Source organism: Sardina pilchardus, chromosome 22 (genome assembly GCF_963854185.1).
Source record: "Sardina pilchardus chromosome 22, fSarPil1.1, whole genome shotgun sequence".
NCBI classification, from domain to species: Eukaryota; Metazoa; Chordata; class Actinopteri; order Clupeiformes; family Clupeidae; genus Sardina; species Sardina pilchardus.
Genome location: NC_085015.1, coordinates 15,940,546 through 15,957,207, shown reverse-complemented (window position 1 = coordinate 15,957,207; position 16,662 = coordinate 15,940,546). Strand labels below are relative to the sequence as shown.

General features: G+C 41.4%; 1 protein-coding gene across 3 annotated transcripts; it reads left to right on the top strand.

Annotated features, from left to right (window-relative positions):
* The first annotated feature begins 251 nt into the window (after positions 1 to 251).
* On the top strand, positions 252 to 11,816 carry LOC134070323 (NACHT, LRR and PYD domains-containing protein 12-like). Of its 3 annotated transcripts, none has more exons than XM_062526638.1 (10): positions 252 to 379; positions 1,484 to 1,794; positions 2,079 to 2,119; positions 2,241 to 4,011; positions 4,540 to 4,713; positions 7,592 to 7,765; positions 8,209 to 8,382; positions 9,470 to 9,817; positions 9,927 to 9,973; positions 10,233 to 11,814. In XM_062526638.1, exons 2-10 carry the CDS (start codon positions 1,493 to 1,495, stop codon positions 10,739 to 10,741), a joined length of 3,540 nt encoding a protein of 1,179 aa, XP_062382622.1. In that variant the 5' UTR covers positions 252 to 379; positions 1,484 to 1,492; the 3' UTR covers positions 10,742 to 11,814. The 3 variants fall into 3 exon arrangements, with proteins under 3 accessions (XP_062382622.1, XP_062382624.1, XP_062382621.1); XM_062526640.1 differs by having other exon boundaries at positions 258 to 374; positions 8,245 to 8,382; positions 10,233 to 11,816; XM_062526637.1 differs by having other exon boundaries at positions 258 to 374.
* The last annotated feature ends 4,846 nt before the right edge of the window (positions 11,817 to 16,662 follow it).

The following is a 16,662-nucleotide window of genomic DNA, read 5'->3' as shown; positions in this document are numbered from 1 at the left end:
TGAATCAGGAATTATTTTAGTGTTTACATTATAAGGATTTTCAGGACAGGGAAAAACTTTCAACATTAACAGTATACCATTTGGTTCTCAGTGTAGGCCGATTGCAAGGGGGTGAGACTTTCCCTTTTGACAAACTTGAATGTGAATCTTTTCTTGCCCTTGTTCTGTTCGAGGAAATGAGGAAATTATGATATTGCGATGTCAAGAATACAGAAGCTGGTTGAGTTTCCTGTCTATCTGATTAAGGTCTCTGAAAAGACAGGACACAGAAAGGACTGCTCCGAAGGCAAATACAGTATATGTGTATTTTTTGTTACTAAAATATTTAACATTGGAACATTAGGCTACATCGAGTTGGAATGAATCATTCCTAGGTCAGGTGAGTTTACATTTTCATTGATGTTTGATTATCTATATCAAACAAATAGTTTTTTCTGCTTTTGCCTGGTGAGTTAGGGTTGGCTCACACCCTCACACTACACTAGGATTTCCCCACACTCAGAACTTTGCTTGGTGAGCACATACTGTACATCAATCAACATTTAACTTCTGTGGAAAATTACTACCACACCTGGTGCATGGCCGTCATCACCAGTATTGCCACAGCACTACATACAGTACGTTTCATTGTGGTATTGTCATGATCTAAATGTGACTTCCTGGCACATTCGTCTAAAGTCTACTATCTTGGCTGTCTGTCAAATTACTGCTCAGATTTTCTAATTACATTCAAGCAGAACCCAGACGAAGACGGAAGTCGAAACGCGTCAGTTTATTTGCCTTGCAAAAAAGTAAAATTTCTACAAACGGAGTGCCTTAGTCTCTTCTCTCTTTTTTACATTCAAGCACATGTTTTATTGTCACTTATTGTTAAATATCTTGTACATTTCTTGCCATTAATGTGACTTTTGTTTTTTATTCTGCTAACAATACACTGTTTTTACACCTGCCACTGCCAGTCATGCGATTAAAATGTTTCTTGCCCTGGATTAACAGCAATGATTGATGGCTTATGACTCATGAGCAATATGACTGAGTAACTTGAGATTATAGTGTTATAATGCAATAGAGGCAATCACAAGAAAATAGGCTCCCTGAATGACCCATTCCGAATGAACAATAAATACAACATATTGGGCTTGGCAAGAAATGTGGCAGTTTTGCGCAAGTGATGGCATTCCTGACTCAGTGTACTAATTCTACAACTTCAACTGCTACAGTACTTCTACTAAATTAGAGGAATATTGAGCAATGCTAGGTATAACGTTACTTCTATTAACGTTCAAGCAAAACAGAGAGCTAGCAGATGGTGAGGTGATGTTTGCTATAAGTGACAAAAAATGTTTTAGCCTTAAAGTGTGCACTTGGATCACCTTTACTACTTATACAACAAGTACTGTATGTGTTTGAAGAGGATCATGATGTTGCTGGCGTTTGGATTGTATGCGGTGGTTTAATTGTTCATTCAAATTTACTCAAACAGGTGTTTACCATGGCAAGTTACCTGACACTTCTCCTGTCTACTCTGGAAGATCTGACATCAAGAGAGCTGAAGAAGTTCAGACTGTACCTGAGTGAAGGGATACTGGAGGGCTTCGCTCGCTTGCCGAGGGGAAAGCTGCAGGAGAGCAGCGATGCTACAGACATCGCCAACTGGATGACCGAGATGTATGGCGGTGACAACTCACTGAAGATCACACTTCACATTCTGAGAGAAATCAAACACAACGAGCTTGCTGCAAGACTAGAGGAAGAGCTGGAGAAGACTCAGACAAATTCACAGAGTCTACTAAGGTGACAGAGTTCTTGTTAAGTATTGATTCACAGCTACACTTGTAGTGTTTTGGTGATAGCCTGCAAACCACATGCACACAAAGAGTGTCTATGTCAAAACATGTCTAGTTTTCAAATGTACCAGTAGTAGTGTATAATAATAATAATAATAATAATAATAATAATAATAAAATAATATAATAATTATTATTAATATTATTATTATTATTATTTCAAAGACCATTTGATCTTGATGTCCTATTTTCATGGTAATTGAGTTGTTATTTCTGATATTATGTCTACAGTCAACGGGATGGCTCAGAAGGTCATGAACCACTTAAACATGGTGAGTTCCCTTCAAGATGAGTCAATACGACACCAATAATGACGACCACCAATAATTTTCAAAATATTGAAAAATATTTCTTAAAGACTGTTTACATCATTACCTTGCATCTTCCATACAGAGAACACAATCAAACAGAAGATCAGTGAACAAAACAAGTCAAGATTGAAGAGGAAGTTTGAGAAGCTGTTTGAAGGCACAGAAGAGCGAGAAAACCAGAGATACCTAAACGACATGTACACTGAGCTGTACATAGTGGATGAAGAGAGTGAGAGGTCGAACACTCAACATGAGATCTGGCACCTCCAGTCCGGAATGGGAGAGCCAAATGAGTCAATGATAAAATGCAATGACATCTTTCATATTTCGCCTGGAGACAGACACAGAGTCATTAGAACGGTCATCACTAAAGGCGTTGCTGGCGTTGGAAAAACAGTGACAGTGCAGAAATTTATTTTGGACTGGGCAGAGGGTAGAACCAACCAGGACATTGATTTTATCTTTGTCCTTACTTTTCGGGAGCTGAATTTGGTCATTGGTGACCAGTACACTCTCCTGAAACTCCTGCTCGACTTCCATCCTGAATTAAGGGATGTAGTTGACGAGAAGCTGTATGGTGAGTCTAAGATTGTAGTCATCTTTGATGGCCTGGATGAGAGCAAATTGCCTCTTGACTTTTTGGAGAACAAGAATTGCTCTGATGTGCAAGAGACAACATCAGTGGACATTCTGATAACTAACCTCATAAGGGAAAATCTCCTGCCTTCTGCCCATATTTGGATAACCTCACGACCAGCGGCTGCCAGTCAGATTCCCTCTGAATATGTAGATCGGTGGACAGAAATAAAGGGATTTAACAGCCAGCAGATGGAGGAGTACTTCAAGAACAAAATCAAGAACCCGACAGAAGCTGACCGCGTCGTCACACAAATTAAGAAATCCAGACCCGTCCACGTCATGTGTCAAATACCTATTTTCTGCTGGATTTTTGCCACAGTGCTTCTAAAAGTGCTGAGTCAGGATTGTGATGGAAAAATTCCTCAAACTCTGACAGAAATCTTTATCCATTTTCTGATCATTCAGATGAACCGAAAGAATCAGAAGTATGACAGGAGTGAAAAAGACAAAAAGAAGCTCTGGGAGTCAAACAAACGTGATATTCTGAAGTACGCCGAGTTAGGATTTAAACAGCTGGACAAGGGCAACATCTTGTTCACTAAGGAGGATTTGACAGACTGTGGGATTGATTTTAATGAAGACCTTGAGAAGTCTGGAATTTGCACTGAGATTTTCATTGAGGAAGTCCTAATGCAGAAGAAACAGGTTTTCTGCTTCATCCACCTGAGTTTTCAAGAGTTTCTGGCTGCTGTTTTTGTCTTGCATTCCTTTGTCTGTGGGAACCTGAACACCCTTCGGCACCATCACATCTATGGGGAGAACCTGCATCACATCCTAGGGAGTGCTGTGGACAAGTCCTTGCGGTGTCAAAACGGACATCTGGATCTTTTCCTTCGCTTTCTTTTGGGCATATCAATGGAGTCCAATCAAAATTTCCTTCAAGGACTGGTGATGCTCCCAGAGTGCAGCTCAGGGAGCATTGACATGACCATCAAGTTCATCAAAGACAAACTAAGAATTGGTCTCCATTCTGTCGAAAGATGCATGAACCTCCTTCTCTGCTTGCTCGAAATGAAGGACAACTCTCTAGAAAGAGAGATTCGGCAGTATGTGACATCAGGACAGGTGCTATCACCTGACCAATGCTCACTGTTGTCTTACATGCTTCTGATAGCCGAAAACATACAGGATGAGTTTGACCTGGGGAAGTACAATACCACAAACGAGGGTCGTAACAGATTGATTGTTGCACTGGGGGCCTACAGGAAAGCAAGGTGGGTGAAAGCAATGTGAATTAAAAAAAAACATTTGAATTGGTAGATTTCCAAATTAAAGCCCAGCAACCAATAAGAACAGTTAATCTGTCTTATGGCGAGCCTATAGGCTTGCACACAAGGCCAGCGACGCCACTGTGATTTATGGCAGGCGAAATTGAATAGAATTTATTGAAATGAATGGGGCAACACATACGGCAAGTGGAACAATGGCCATCACATTGCTCTAATTGTCCCTTTTCTGTTTTTCAGGGCGATTTTGATAAATTGTAGTGAATGTGACTTGTATAATTCACCTTTGTTGTTCCAGTCTGGTTCCACACACTTTTGATCATAAACGCAGCACTTTGTTCTTAGTTTCATGCCGTTATAAACGTAATGTGTTATGCATGCAACGTGAGAAACACTCTCTTGCGATTTACTTTGGTGTAAATTGACCTTTTGGGTTAACTTCTTTACACACTTGTAAGTGAAATCAACCTAACCATTGCTCTATTGCATTGCTATTATGTCTTTCTCTGCTTCTAGGCTGGTTTGCTGTGATCTCACAAAGGCATCCTGTGTTCATATCAAATCTGCACTCCAGGCAGATAAATCAGCCCTGAGAGAGCTGGACCTCCGTGGTAATCAGCTGGACAGAGATGGAATCCAGCTGTTGTTTGATGGGTTGACCCACAAAAACTGCAAACTGGAGACACTGAGGTCAGATTCAAGTATTGAGAGCAAAGGGCTGTTAACGATAACGAAAACTATCACAACAATTGTAGCGTCCGCACTGATTGACAGCAAGACAAGTCTCTCTTTGTGTTGATGAATGTGATGGTTAAAATGAAATGAATTCTGATTGGCTGTCAACTTTTTATCATTCTCAAAATCACTCTGGAAAATGATCTGCAACTATATTGTTCGTCATGTTGTATGTAATAGCTTATGTGTAGACGTCGTCACTTATAACCTAGAATGATATTTTTTTGCCGTTATCGTTATAGTTATTTTCGGTGTTATCGGCTCTTAATGTTACAGTGTCTACATACAAACAGCTGATTTAATTATGCAAAACCTACAAAATAGTTAGTTGTTTCAGGAGTTTGCCAGTTTTGTGAGTAGAAGTATTTATAAAATATAATGTAATTTTTCCATTGAATTCTATTAAGAATTATTCAAAAATAACTTAACTGGTTAGCAACTGGTTATGCGCTATCAAAACAATGGCTCTCCTACTGGTTAGTGTCCACTACTCTAGCGTACAATGCATGGGGTGTGCCTTCCCCTTAACACATAAGGGGCCCTATCATGCCAACCGGGCAATGAGCTTTCGCGACTGGCGCAACCTTTAATTACTATTCTCTGCGAGCGCATCCTTCATTTTTCCAGCGCAAATGTACGTTCTCTAAATGGGAGATGATATTGTGCCCTAACGGGCGTGTCAGTGAAGAGAAGAGGTGTGGTCCGGCGCAAAGCTCGCCAGTCGCTAATATATGGATGAAGAAAGTAAGTGCGCCACTGACCAGGAAAAACCTAGTCGGAAATCACTCGCGCATAGCTGAAAGGCTATTATATGAGCGCATGAGGCTTGGGGATATGGAAGAGTGCACAGTGCGCACTTCTTTCATCAGCAGGAGGGCACGCAGCCCGAATATAATTAAATAATATTTGTCCGTTTCTCGGTTTTAGGTTCGTGTATTGGTCAGCAAAAAGTAGCATACATAGCATAACAACATCCACATGCAAAAATACAACAATAACGTCTAACAGTGACCTGCTCATTTAGACAACATTACACAGCCCTATGGCTAAGTTACCTTCAGTTAGTTTTGTTCTAGCATACCTTTAACGTCTGGCATTAAACAGCTGTAGTGTTCTGGCAACTGTCTACCTTGTTATTGCTCATCTGGAATAACTTCTCTAGCTGCCTCCATCCTCCATCCTTTCTGTTTTGTTTGTTTAAAGAACTTGCGATATCCATGATGAGTAGGAGTTAGTGAATTAGCTTCACATTGTGTGCTGATAGCGGAGTAAAAGAAAACAACACGTAGCCTAGTTGCGCGCCTGCGTGCGTAATCTCTCCTGTTCAGACGAAATGTGTGCGCGTGGATATAGCTATATAGCGCATTAAGTTAATTTTGATAACGTGTTGACTGACTTTTTCTTAAAATAGAAGATTGTAAATAGCCTGATGGCAGGCAGCTAATGGGATGCTGTGCATATTGGGTGGGTACGGCATGGCATGCCAATTTGGTGTGAATACACACACACACACACAAGGGAAATGTAATAATGATAATGATCAATAGTGAGAACTAGCTTCTGACTACTGCTGTGGCTGCTGCGTTCATTCTGAAATAATCTATTTAAGTCATAAGCCCCGAGAGACCGTAAGCAAGTGCCTAAAACCCCCCTTAGCTGTTCTAAAATCAGTGTAGCCTAAACTATGGACTAGAGTGACTTATTGCTTTTCTAAAACGGTAACTATACGTCGATGTATTCATAGATAATCATTCTTCCGCCAATAAATATTTCTTCCATAGGAATGGTTGCCATGCAACATCGACACGCAGCCACTTTAAATTTTGTGCAAGTTGTGGTAGGCTAGTGCATTAACGAAATGCGGTCAAGGTGTATGTTTGTGTTGGATTTTATAACAGCATCGAACGCGATTCAGCCAATCATCATCAAGGACCGGAACTATCCGTGTTAGAAAATAATATTCACACATCATGTACATTATTTTCACAATTTCCCAGCATAAAAGTTGGGAGGGCTTAGGAAGCCTTCCCAAGCCTCCATTACGCGCCGCCCATGCCTCACGCACGAGCAAGTCGGTCTCTTCTGGAGTAGACGCAGGTAACTCCGCCATGATAATACCAACAGACCATTGAACAATGCGCCAGGCTTTTAAAGAGAATGAGAGTGTGAAATCTAATTGGTTTATAGCATGCTACGCCCAAAAGACACCCACGACTAATTAACTAAATTAAGACAACCCCTTTTCACTTTGCGCTGAGCGCAATGTTCACTTTTCAAGCTGTCATTATAGCCTTTTGCGCTAGGACCGCCCCCAAAGAAACTAGCGCGAGTGACTTGCGACAATGCCCAGTTGATCCTGATAATAGAGCCCATTAGCTCACTCTGCCCAAAGCATATCTGCCTCTTGGGCAACACGGAAAGTTATATCTATGGAACAGATTTATTTAAGTGTCTGTATAGAATACCGTTGTCTGCTTTTATAATCAGGAAATCACAAATTTGTTTGTAGTTTGCTCTGTGGTTCCTCTTGCATGTGATAATTATCCAACGCCAGCTAAAGCCTACCTTACACTGACAGACACAATTTGGGAAAGATTATTGAAAGATTGTAGTCTTTTGAGTAAATCTTGAATGAGGGGCATTAGTTAAAAGACTACGATCTTTCAACAATCTTTCCCAAATCTTGTCCAAGTCTGCCACCACTCGCCGAGTGTCGAAATAGCTCAGCCCACTTCAAATGCTCAATTAGGCCGCGTATCTGCACAGGTCACTGCACACTTACATGAAATTAATAATGTACTGAAAATATTTTGTTCTCTCACTGACTTTATAGGCTTGCTGGCTGTAATTTTACCCACACAAGCTGCAGAGCTCTGGCCTCAGCCCTTCACTTACAGCACTCACACCTGAAGGAGTTGGACCTGAGTAACAACCCCCTGGGGAACTTGGGATTAAAGGACCTGGCCGCTGCATTGATTCACTTCAACTGCAAACTTGAGAAACTGGGGTATCTTTTTAAAAAAATAATTTCTGATGAACTTTAATGATCTTTCATGGCTTTTATTCTCCTGTCTAGTACTTTGGATTACAGTGAATATAGCAAATATATAAAAATCAAAGACTACAGACTGGAGCACACTTATTACATGTAAACTTGAAACGCTGGACTGTTTTTGATTGCACAAAGTTAGTAGTATATTCCAGTGTCAATTGGATGATGCATGGAGTAGCTAATTCAGAAATTATATAAATACAGATTGCTTGATTAATTGATTGATTGATTGATTGATTGATTGATCAATGTTAAGTCATTTTCAAGTTTAGTTTGGGTTAGAGTAATAACTGGATACCAAATCCACGATGACAGTTCTGTTTTGTTTTGTTATCTACAACTGTCTAAAGCGCATTCAATCAGTACCATGACCATACCTCATCTCATCTACCTTGCAGGCTTGCCTATTGTAATCTCACATCTGGCTCTTGTAGAATTCTGGCCTTTGCGTTGGACTCGGCAAACTCACGACTTAAACAGCTGGACTTAACCAACAATGATCTGCAGGATTCTGGAGTAATTATGTTATCGACTGCCTTGACTTATCAAAACTGCCGCCTGGAATCACTGAGGTACGAGCTGTTCACATACAGTAATAGGTACAGTGCTCTTGCCAATGCTGGACGGAAAATGTGAGTGATGCAAATTCAGTTACCGGTATGTGCTACTACACATTACTGTAAAAGTTTGAAAAGAGTAATGGACGCAAACGGTTGATGTTTTCTGCGGAATATTTCAGAATGGGAGCTGTAATGTAATGGAGATGGAGATACAGCTAGAAGTGTTGTGTACGAGCTGCCCGAAATTGAGCGCGGTCACCCGTGGTTACAATTAAGTCCTAAATATTTATAAGATAATTAAAACAGGGTTTCCCACAGGTCATGGAATTTCTGAAATATGGAAATTTTGGAAGGTTTGTTCAAGACATGGAAAGTCAGGGAATTGTATCATTTTGGTAACCTGACTCTCGCCAGATCCTGTAGTTCGCTGTCTGCTTCACCTTGTGTGGAGCTCAGCGAAACGCCTCTGGTGGAGCATGGCGGAACTACAAGGGTCTGGCGAGAGTCAGGCTATCATTTTGGGGGGCAAAGTCATGAAATATCAGGGAATTTGGTTGAAGCAGTTTAAAATTCACTTGCAAAAATACAAAATACAAATATCCCCACGCAGAATTGGTGTATATGAGTGTTTGGCCAAAGGGTGGGTTTTGAACATTCTAACACAAGATTCCATTCCGCAACAATTCAATGTTCTAAAATTCTATGTAGAATTCAATGAACCCAGATATTCTTTAGAATGTTAATTTTCCAACATTCCAAACACACCGGTGTGACGGTACACTCTTAAGGGTTAACACTCCTGACCTGACAGAGCTTGACTTGAGCTACAATCATATGATTCCGAAGTGTTGGGAGGGGCCAGGGAGTCTCAGGGCTTCTGTTTCTCTCCATCACTCTCTCAATATTCGTGACTCTTTCAGGCTCTCTGGCTGTCTTGTCTCGGGGTTGTGAGAGTTTGGCCTCAAAACTCAAATCGCTCCCATTTGACAGAGCTTGACTTGAGCTACAATCATATGATTCCGAAGTGTTGGGATTGGTCAGGGAGTCTCAGGGCTTCTGTTTCTCTCCATCACTCTCTCAATATTCGTGACTCTTTCAGGCTCTCTGGCTGTCTTGTCTCCAAGCGGGGTTGTGAGAGTTTGGCCTCAAAACTCAAATCAAATCGCTCCCATCTGACAGAGCTTGACTTGAGCTACAATCATATGATTCCGAAGTGTTGGGAGGGGTCAGGGAGTCTCAGGGCTTCTGTTTCTCTCCATCACTCTCTCAATATTCGTGACTCTTTCAGGCTCTCTGGCTGTCTTGTCTCCAAGCGGGGTTGTGAGAGTTTGGCCTCAAAACTACAATCAAATCGCTCCCATCTGACAGAGCTTGACTTGAGCTACAATCATCCAGGGTTACTCTCGTGGCTTCTTGAGGACAAAGACTGCAAATTGGTGAAGCTGAAGTCAGTATGGCTTATTTGGTGTTTTATAGAGATCTCACTTCATCATTGTCCTCATTTGCAAAATGATAACTGTAATCCTTGGTGTGTATGTGTGTCTGTTTCCCAACAGTCTTGATCACAATCAAGAACACTGGCTGACAGCAGGTCTACCAAAATGTGAGAAATATACTGTATTTATGTCTAAAGGATTCATTATTTGCTTTTCATTATAATAATAATAAAAAAATGCAGTTTACTGTTCCACTAGTAGTTCACTGTTGCCATGTAGTGAACAATCTTGAGGTTCAACTCATGATCTCTTGATGATGGCAACACTGTACTGCTCTACCAATCCAGTTACAGTAAAAAGAATTGAACTAACTAAATTGAAAGGAATTGAATTAATCAAATCTTTTCTTTCCTCCCTATACTGTAGATGCCTGTAAGCTCAATTTTGACGAAAATACTGCACACCCCTATCTCTACCTTTCTAAGGCAAATAGAAAAGTGATCCGTTTGCAAGACAAGCGTTTCTATCCTGACCACCCAGACCGATTTGAGGAGTATGTTCAAGTACTGTGCACAGAAGGCCTAACTGGACGCTGCTACTGGGAGGTTGACATAACTGGAATAGTTTATGTCGGAATGGTTTACAAAAGCATCAGCAGGAAAGTTGGTGAAAGTAAGATTGGATGCAACAACCGTTACTGGAGTGTGAAGTTTCAGACCTGCAGGGGGCATACTTCTCTCTCTAGCCTCATGGCATCCAACATGCGAGTTGCAGTGTATCTGGACTGGACTGCTGGCATGTTGTCTTTTTACACAATCAATGGGCGTGACCTAAAGCATGTGCGTACAGTCTATTCTGAGTTCAGTGAGCCCCTCTACCCAGGATTTGAGCTTATGTACCATGAAATCCAAGAGTCTTCTGTGTCCTTGCTGTAGATACACTTGTCATTGGACACCTCACAACTTCAGCTGTACATCCCTATTTTTTTTTTTTATTATTATTGATTACAAATTGGCAATCATGGAACTGGGGCAAAGTCAATGGACACAAGGCGCAACAAATTAACTCTCACTCTGCTGCAAATCTCTGATACTGTACAGTACTTATTGCAGTGGATATAGTGAGTGTACTTTTCAAAGGGAATGATCATATTGTGGATCAAAATGTGTGGCTATGTTACATGGCAGCTTGAAAAAAAGTCAAATATTTTGCTATCTGTAAACGGTATCTGTATTTAGCTGTAATTGTAGAGCATGATCAGTATGTTATCAGTAACTGTTTGTTGTATAATTGTGTGCTTTTTCAGCCAGTCCATACACTGTGTTTTGTACACTTACACCAGGTGAGTGTGGACTGTGGAGAGACTGCTGTCTCCCTGCTGGTGACCTTAGTACAGTACATGACAGATCACGTCCACACTGACACCTTTATCATCCAATTTACACTGATATCTGATGTGGTGATGTGAACATCTGTGAGTTAGTTGCTTATATCGCCAATTCCAAATTTAAACAAAGAAAAAAAACAAGCCTCAATGTAACACTATGTATCATAGTTGTCATGATTGATCATGATGACTCACTTGTGCAATAATGAAGACCGTCATAGACTGTATGTACAGTATATAAACGCTATTAGATAGAACATGATACCTTTACTGTCTATGATAGCCTGGGTTTTCCCATACTGCCTTGCGCGGTGATTTCAATCCCGCTGCTAAGCCAGTCTGGAAACTAACGCCCTAATGTTCGCCTGATGTTGGCGAACCAATCACAGAACATCCGAGAAGTTTCCGTTGCCCTCTTGCGTCTACATTCGACGCCAAAGGATTTACGGCAGCCCTTAGCGTTGCATACGAACGAGTTGGGTGAGCTATGCGCATTTGATAGACATCCGTGGCGCCCAATGAACGGATCTGGGCATTTTTTTCAAATACGAGAAAATGAACGTCTGGTTGCCAGACCACGTCTCATTTGAGAAGTGGGAGGCGTTAGCCAGGCTATGTCTATGAGGGATTTTTGCACCAATTAAGTCTTGTAAATGATGTCTGAAATAAATGTTTTAGAACTGAAATGTGGTGTAAGAGTTACTCACATACTTGTTTTAGATAAGTAGCCTAGGCTAGAGGAGTTGGCTCTGTAAATCATTTGTGTATCAAGCCAGTTTGGCAAACATGATTTCTCTCCATCTCAGAGAATTTCTTGCCATGTCTCTAGAAGACCACTAGAGGGAGGCAGGTAGTCATGATGCTTCTTCAGCTACATGCAGTTTCTACTCCACTATTTCTTTCCCCAGTCTGACTAAGAGGTTTGTAATGGCAAAGGGACGAGGTGTAGTGTAAATGGGTCCATATGTCTGTCCGTCCGAATGTGTGTGTTCATGTTTCTGGAGAAACAGATGAAAAGGAAGCCATAATATAAGGTTAAAGAGAGTGAAATCAGTTCCAGCATCCAGATGATTATAGAATGGTCAACAGATATCAGCGAAATCTAATAAAATGATATGTTGGCCCTTCTATAATCATCTGGATCTGTCTTCTGATCCATCTGGATGCTGGAATAGTTTCACTTTCTTTAAAGCAACACTAAAGCACTTTTCTGCATGCACGCTATTTGTTTATCCAGCAAATAACGATGTCCACAGACACAGATCATTGTTTTTATTTACATATTTAAATGTAAATATTGGTGGGCAGGTGGTTGATCATGATTTAGATATGGTGGAATATAAGAACCGGTTATGCAGATAATATAGTAACCTTGCTATGCTTTGTTATGCTTTCTAACTTTCTACCAGCTGGGATAAGGTACAAACACAACCATAGGATCAGGATTGAATGTCACAATTTAAAATAAAAAAAACAGTAGGAAGCCTATTTCATACGCAGAGGTAATTAAATGTAACCTGACTTTCGCCAGATCCTGTAGTTCGCTGTCAGCGAAACGCCTCTGGTGGAGCATGGCGGAACTACAAGGGTCTGGCGAGAGTCAGGCTAAATTAAATGTGCTTTACATAAATACAAAGATAAGTACATAATAATAAAAAAGCATAACAGGACAATAGCTTTTAAATAAAATCTATATAAGCTGGCAGTTGGAGCAACATCGATGGAAGTTGGTTCCAGAGGTGAACTACTGTACGTAGCAGTTAAAGCAGCTTCACAATGTTTAGTTCTGACAGCAGGTTTTACTAACAAATATTTTTCCAAATATGTTTAGTGTGTATTGCTGAAACATTGGTCCTGTCCCATTTAGTGATTTATTAACTAGCAGTGATGCTTTAGTAAACTCTGTGACCACTCTGTGACTGAAGGCCAGTGCATGTAGGCCTACTTATTGTGGTTTAATTTTTCACAATAACACTAGCTACTACATTTTTTATCAGATGAAGCTGTTTGATGGTATTTTTAGGAAGGCTTGTCACAAGCCTAATGCAGTAATCAACCCTGCAAGAGATGAAGGCATGAATTAATTTTTATCTTTTTTTTTTAATAACTGCAGATGAACTAGGAGCGACAGATATATCTGGGCCCGCTCTTGATCTCCTTCAGATCTTCCGACATCAAAGTGGCAATCACTGATGTGCCATCAGCCAAGTCGTCATACCGGACAGCGACAGCACCGTACTTCTGGCAATGAAACGTGCACATCAGACTGGATCCATCCTGGACCCATGAGGGATTTTCAACAGGGCCAGAACACATGTCTTTAGCTATAGCAAAGTAGCTCTCTGGTGTGAAGTTATTGTTGTTTGGATCGATTTCTGGAAAGACAGACTGCTTGTCATAGTGATTAGCTGCCGCCATGGTACCCTTGGACTCTTGTATGTTTCCATTTTTTTCATTTTCCTCTTCACATGTCTTCATCAGATCTTGAAATTCTTCAACAATGTTGTCTTGTGCTTGTCCGTCGCTCAGAAATTCATCTGCGACTTTTTCAAAGTAAAAGTTTTTGGCTTTCATTTTTGGTGGTCTGGCAGGATTTGGATTCTGCTTTTGCAGTTCAGAGACTTGGGCAGCTAGACGACGAACTATGTACTCTGTGGCAGCAATAAATTCACTGACATTTTCGCCACATTCCATTCGATTTGCCATTGTTTTGGCAACCTCCACACATTTTGGATTGTAATTCTTGCCTGATTGTGACAGAACCTGATCCATCCTTTGAGTATCATCTGGTGACAGTCCTGTTAAGCCTAAAGCTTCATCAATTTTTTGTGAAGCCTTTTGTAGCTTTTTCTCAAAATGTTTTCTATATTTACTTTTGATTGAGGCAACGCTTTTGTGGAACTGTGCCTTTGTGATTGTGTTGTTTTTCAGGTCATTTGAATTTTCGATAAGAGTGACTCGTTCTTGCTCTGTCATCTGCACAAATGCTTTCCCATTAATGAAAAGCTCTTCATCCACACTAAGTTCACTGCCTCTAACTATGTGGAAATGCTGAAAGAAATCTTCCAGGTGGTCAATCGTTTTAAGGTCACGAATGAATTCCTTGTTCCCGTGCATTGTTCTGACTTCTCCAGATTCAACCATTTCCCTATGGGACAGACGCATGTGATCGTCAACGGCCTCTTTGCTTTTTGTGGGGAGGCTATTCCTTTTTGAAACAAGAGCTGTTTGTTGAGCATCTTTGATGATGATGCTGGCAGTCTTTAAAGTCACAACAGAGTGAGTGAAGAAGAAAATACTTGTGCCGACCTGCAGCACATCTAGAGCGGTAACTTTGTCCTTTTTAGCGACTTCGTAAATGGAGTTAGCGACTCCCAGGCCGTGGACGGTCAAGGAGGAGACGTTCAGTACGGTGCAGAACAGGCGCGTTCCACTTCCGGCCAACTCCCCCGCTTCTGCCGAGAAGACAAACATCTCGCCGGCTCCCATCGTGGCGAGGCCAAACACAGAGGCAGCCGTTATCAGCCAGCAGTCTCTAGCCTCGCTGGATTCGAAAGGATTGAGGGACATTTTATGGATGCCTCTGTCCACAAGTGTGCCCACACTCTTGCCCGTTATGTAGGCCGCTGCGGGAGCTCCCACTACCGCGCTTGCCGTCATGAGTGGCACGCCAACCAGAGCCGTTGGAGGAAAGCATGACAAGACGAATCCTACGAAGAGTGAAGCGCTTGTGACAATGGCGGAGGATTGTGAGACAACGTCAACTACTCGCAGCACATTTTCACGCGCCGTTTGGTCATAAAACTTCACCTGGACATCTTGACCAGAGAGCAGATATTCAGCGTCCTCTGGGGTGCAGATCCACCACCCGCGAAAGACGTTGTGCCCTAGGAAGTCATTCCAGTCTTGATATACCCGTCCAACATGGTCTACGAAATAGGACAACTTTGGATTTTTACCATCGTTCTTCTTAACTCTGATGAGGGGAACAGTGACTTGGGTAGAGTCGTCTTTGTAGGCACAGACAAAGAGGAACGCTATGATCACGTCGTCCTTCTCGTTGCACAATGTCTTGCACTTCAGTATGAGCTCGGAAACGAGCTCATCCTGTTCCTTGGTGTAGCCGCCGCCGTCTTCGCTCTGTGGGGGACCGACGAAGGCGTAAGAAATCTTCATTCTAAGCTCGCTCTCATGCTGTTGCCTGTCGAATCGATCCCAGGTTCTGTCACCGAGGGAAACAGCAAAGTTGAGCTGTGTAGCTCTTGCTCTCTTCCTCCATTCCAACATGGCTGTTCTAGAATGACGATGGCACACCTGGAGAAACACAAAGAGTACAATGTGAATACAATGTAAAATCCTTGACTGCACCTTTAAGATAGCAAACATTATTACCGAATACAACACTGAGTTTAATTTAATTCATGTAGGACATTGTGTTTAGTGGTGTGTGTGCGTGTGCGTGTGTGAGTGTGTGTGTGTGTGTGTGTGATTTTCCATGAATGATCACATGAATAAGCCAAGAGTCATCAATCAAATAATGCGCATATTTCACATGCGTGAGAATCTTTTTCCTCAAGCAGTGGTCCTTGTCCTCCCTGCAATAGCCTGTGACATTGTGACTGCACAGACTCCAGCCCGATGCCCGAGCACATACTGTAGTTATCTATGATACGATGGCATCTGATGTGCCTCATCCCTTTGCTCATATTAGGGCTCTTTACCTTCATACGAAAATGAAGGTGAAAAAAGAAAACATTATTAAAATATATAGATTATATGTATAAAAAACATAAACACAATTAGATTAGAGACAACTACAACATATACAGCACATACTGTACAGCAAACAACCAAATTAATTAATACATTACATATACTGTACATTTATAAATAATTAATCTTACATTAATCAAAACTTTACATTTTCATGAAACCCACCATAAGGATCATATATGAATAAGCATGGAAGAGAGAAAGAAACACTTACTGTGGCAGATATCTTTCTTATACCTTATTACTGAGTCAAACAGAACCATAAACAGCACCAGCACTGACATGTGCGTGCATTCATATAATTGGCAGATGCTTTTATCCAACACGACTAACATTCAACCTACACAACAGAACAGAGGTGACCTTGGCTGCATCTGTCAATAATATTAATCATGCTTTAAAGAGAGGAGAGGAGTGCCTACATTATACATACTAGTCAAAGTGTCAGAGGAGAAAGTGGTAGAGGAATTAAGGTAGAAAAGGGAAGAGGAGAGGAAGGAGGGAAGAGAGAGAAGAGGAGATGAGAGAGAAGAGGAGAGGGAGGAGAGAGGAGAGGGAAGAGCAAGTGCACAGTCATCCTCCACAACAGGAGTGGATATCGATGCCCCGTGCAGCTAATAATAGTACCAGACAAACGCCCCTAGTGGCCACAGCGCAGTACTGAGCATTATGCTGACCTCACAGCATTCAGCCGAT

What these genes read in the sequence shown, in the direction of transcription:
- LOC134070323 (XM_062526638.1), top strand. Translation starts at nt 1,493, where the DNA reads ATGGCAAGTTACCTGACACTTCTCCTGTCTACTCTGGAAGATCTGACA. An exon ending in TGCAAATTGGTGAAGCTGAA is followed by an intron (nt 9,818 to 9,926) that starts GTCAGTATGGCT and finishes GTTTCCCAACAG; the next exon opens with TCTTGATCACAATCAAGAAC. An exon ending in GACAGCAGGTCTACCAAAAT is followed by an intron (nt 9,974 to 10,232) that starts GTGAGAAATATA and finishes CCTATACTGTAG; the next exon opens with ATGCCTGTAAGCTCAATTTT.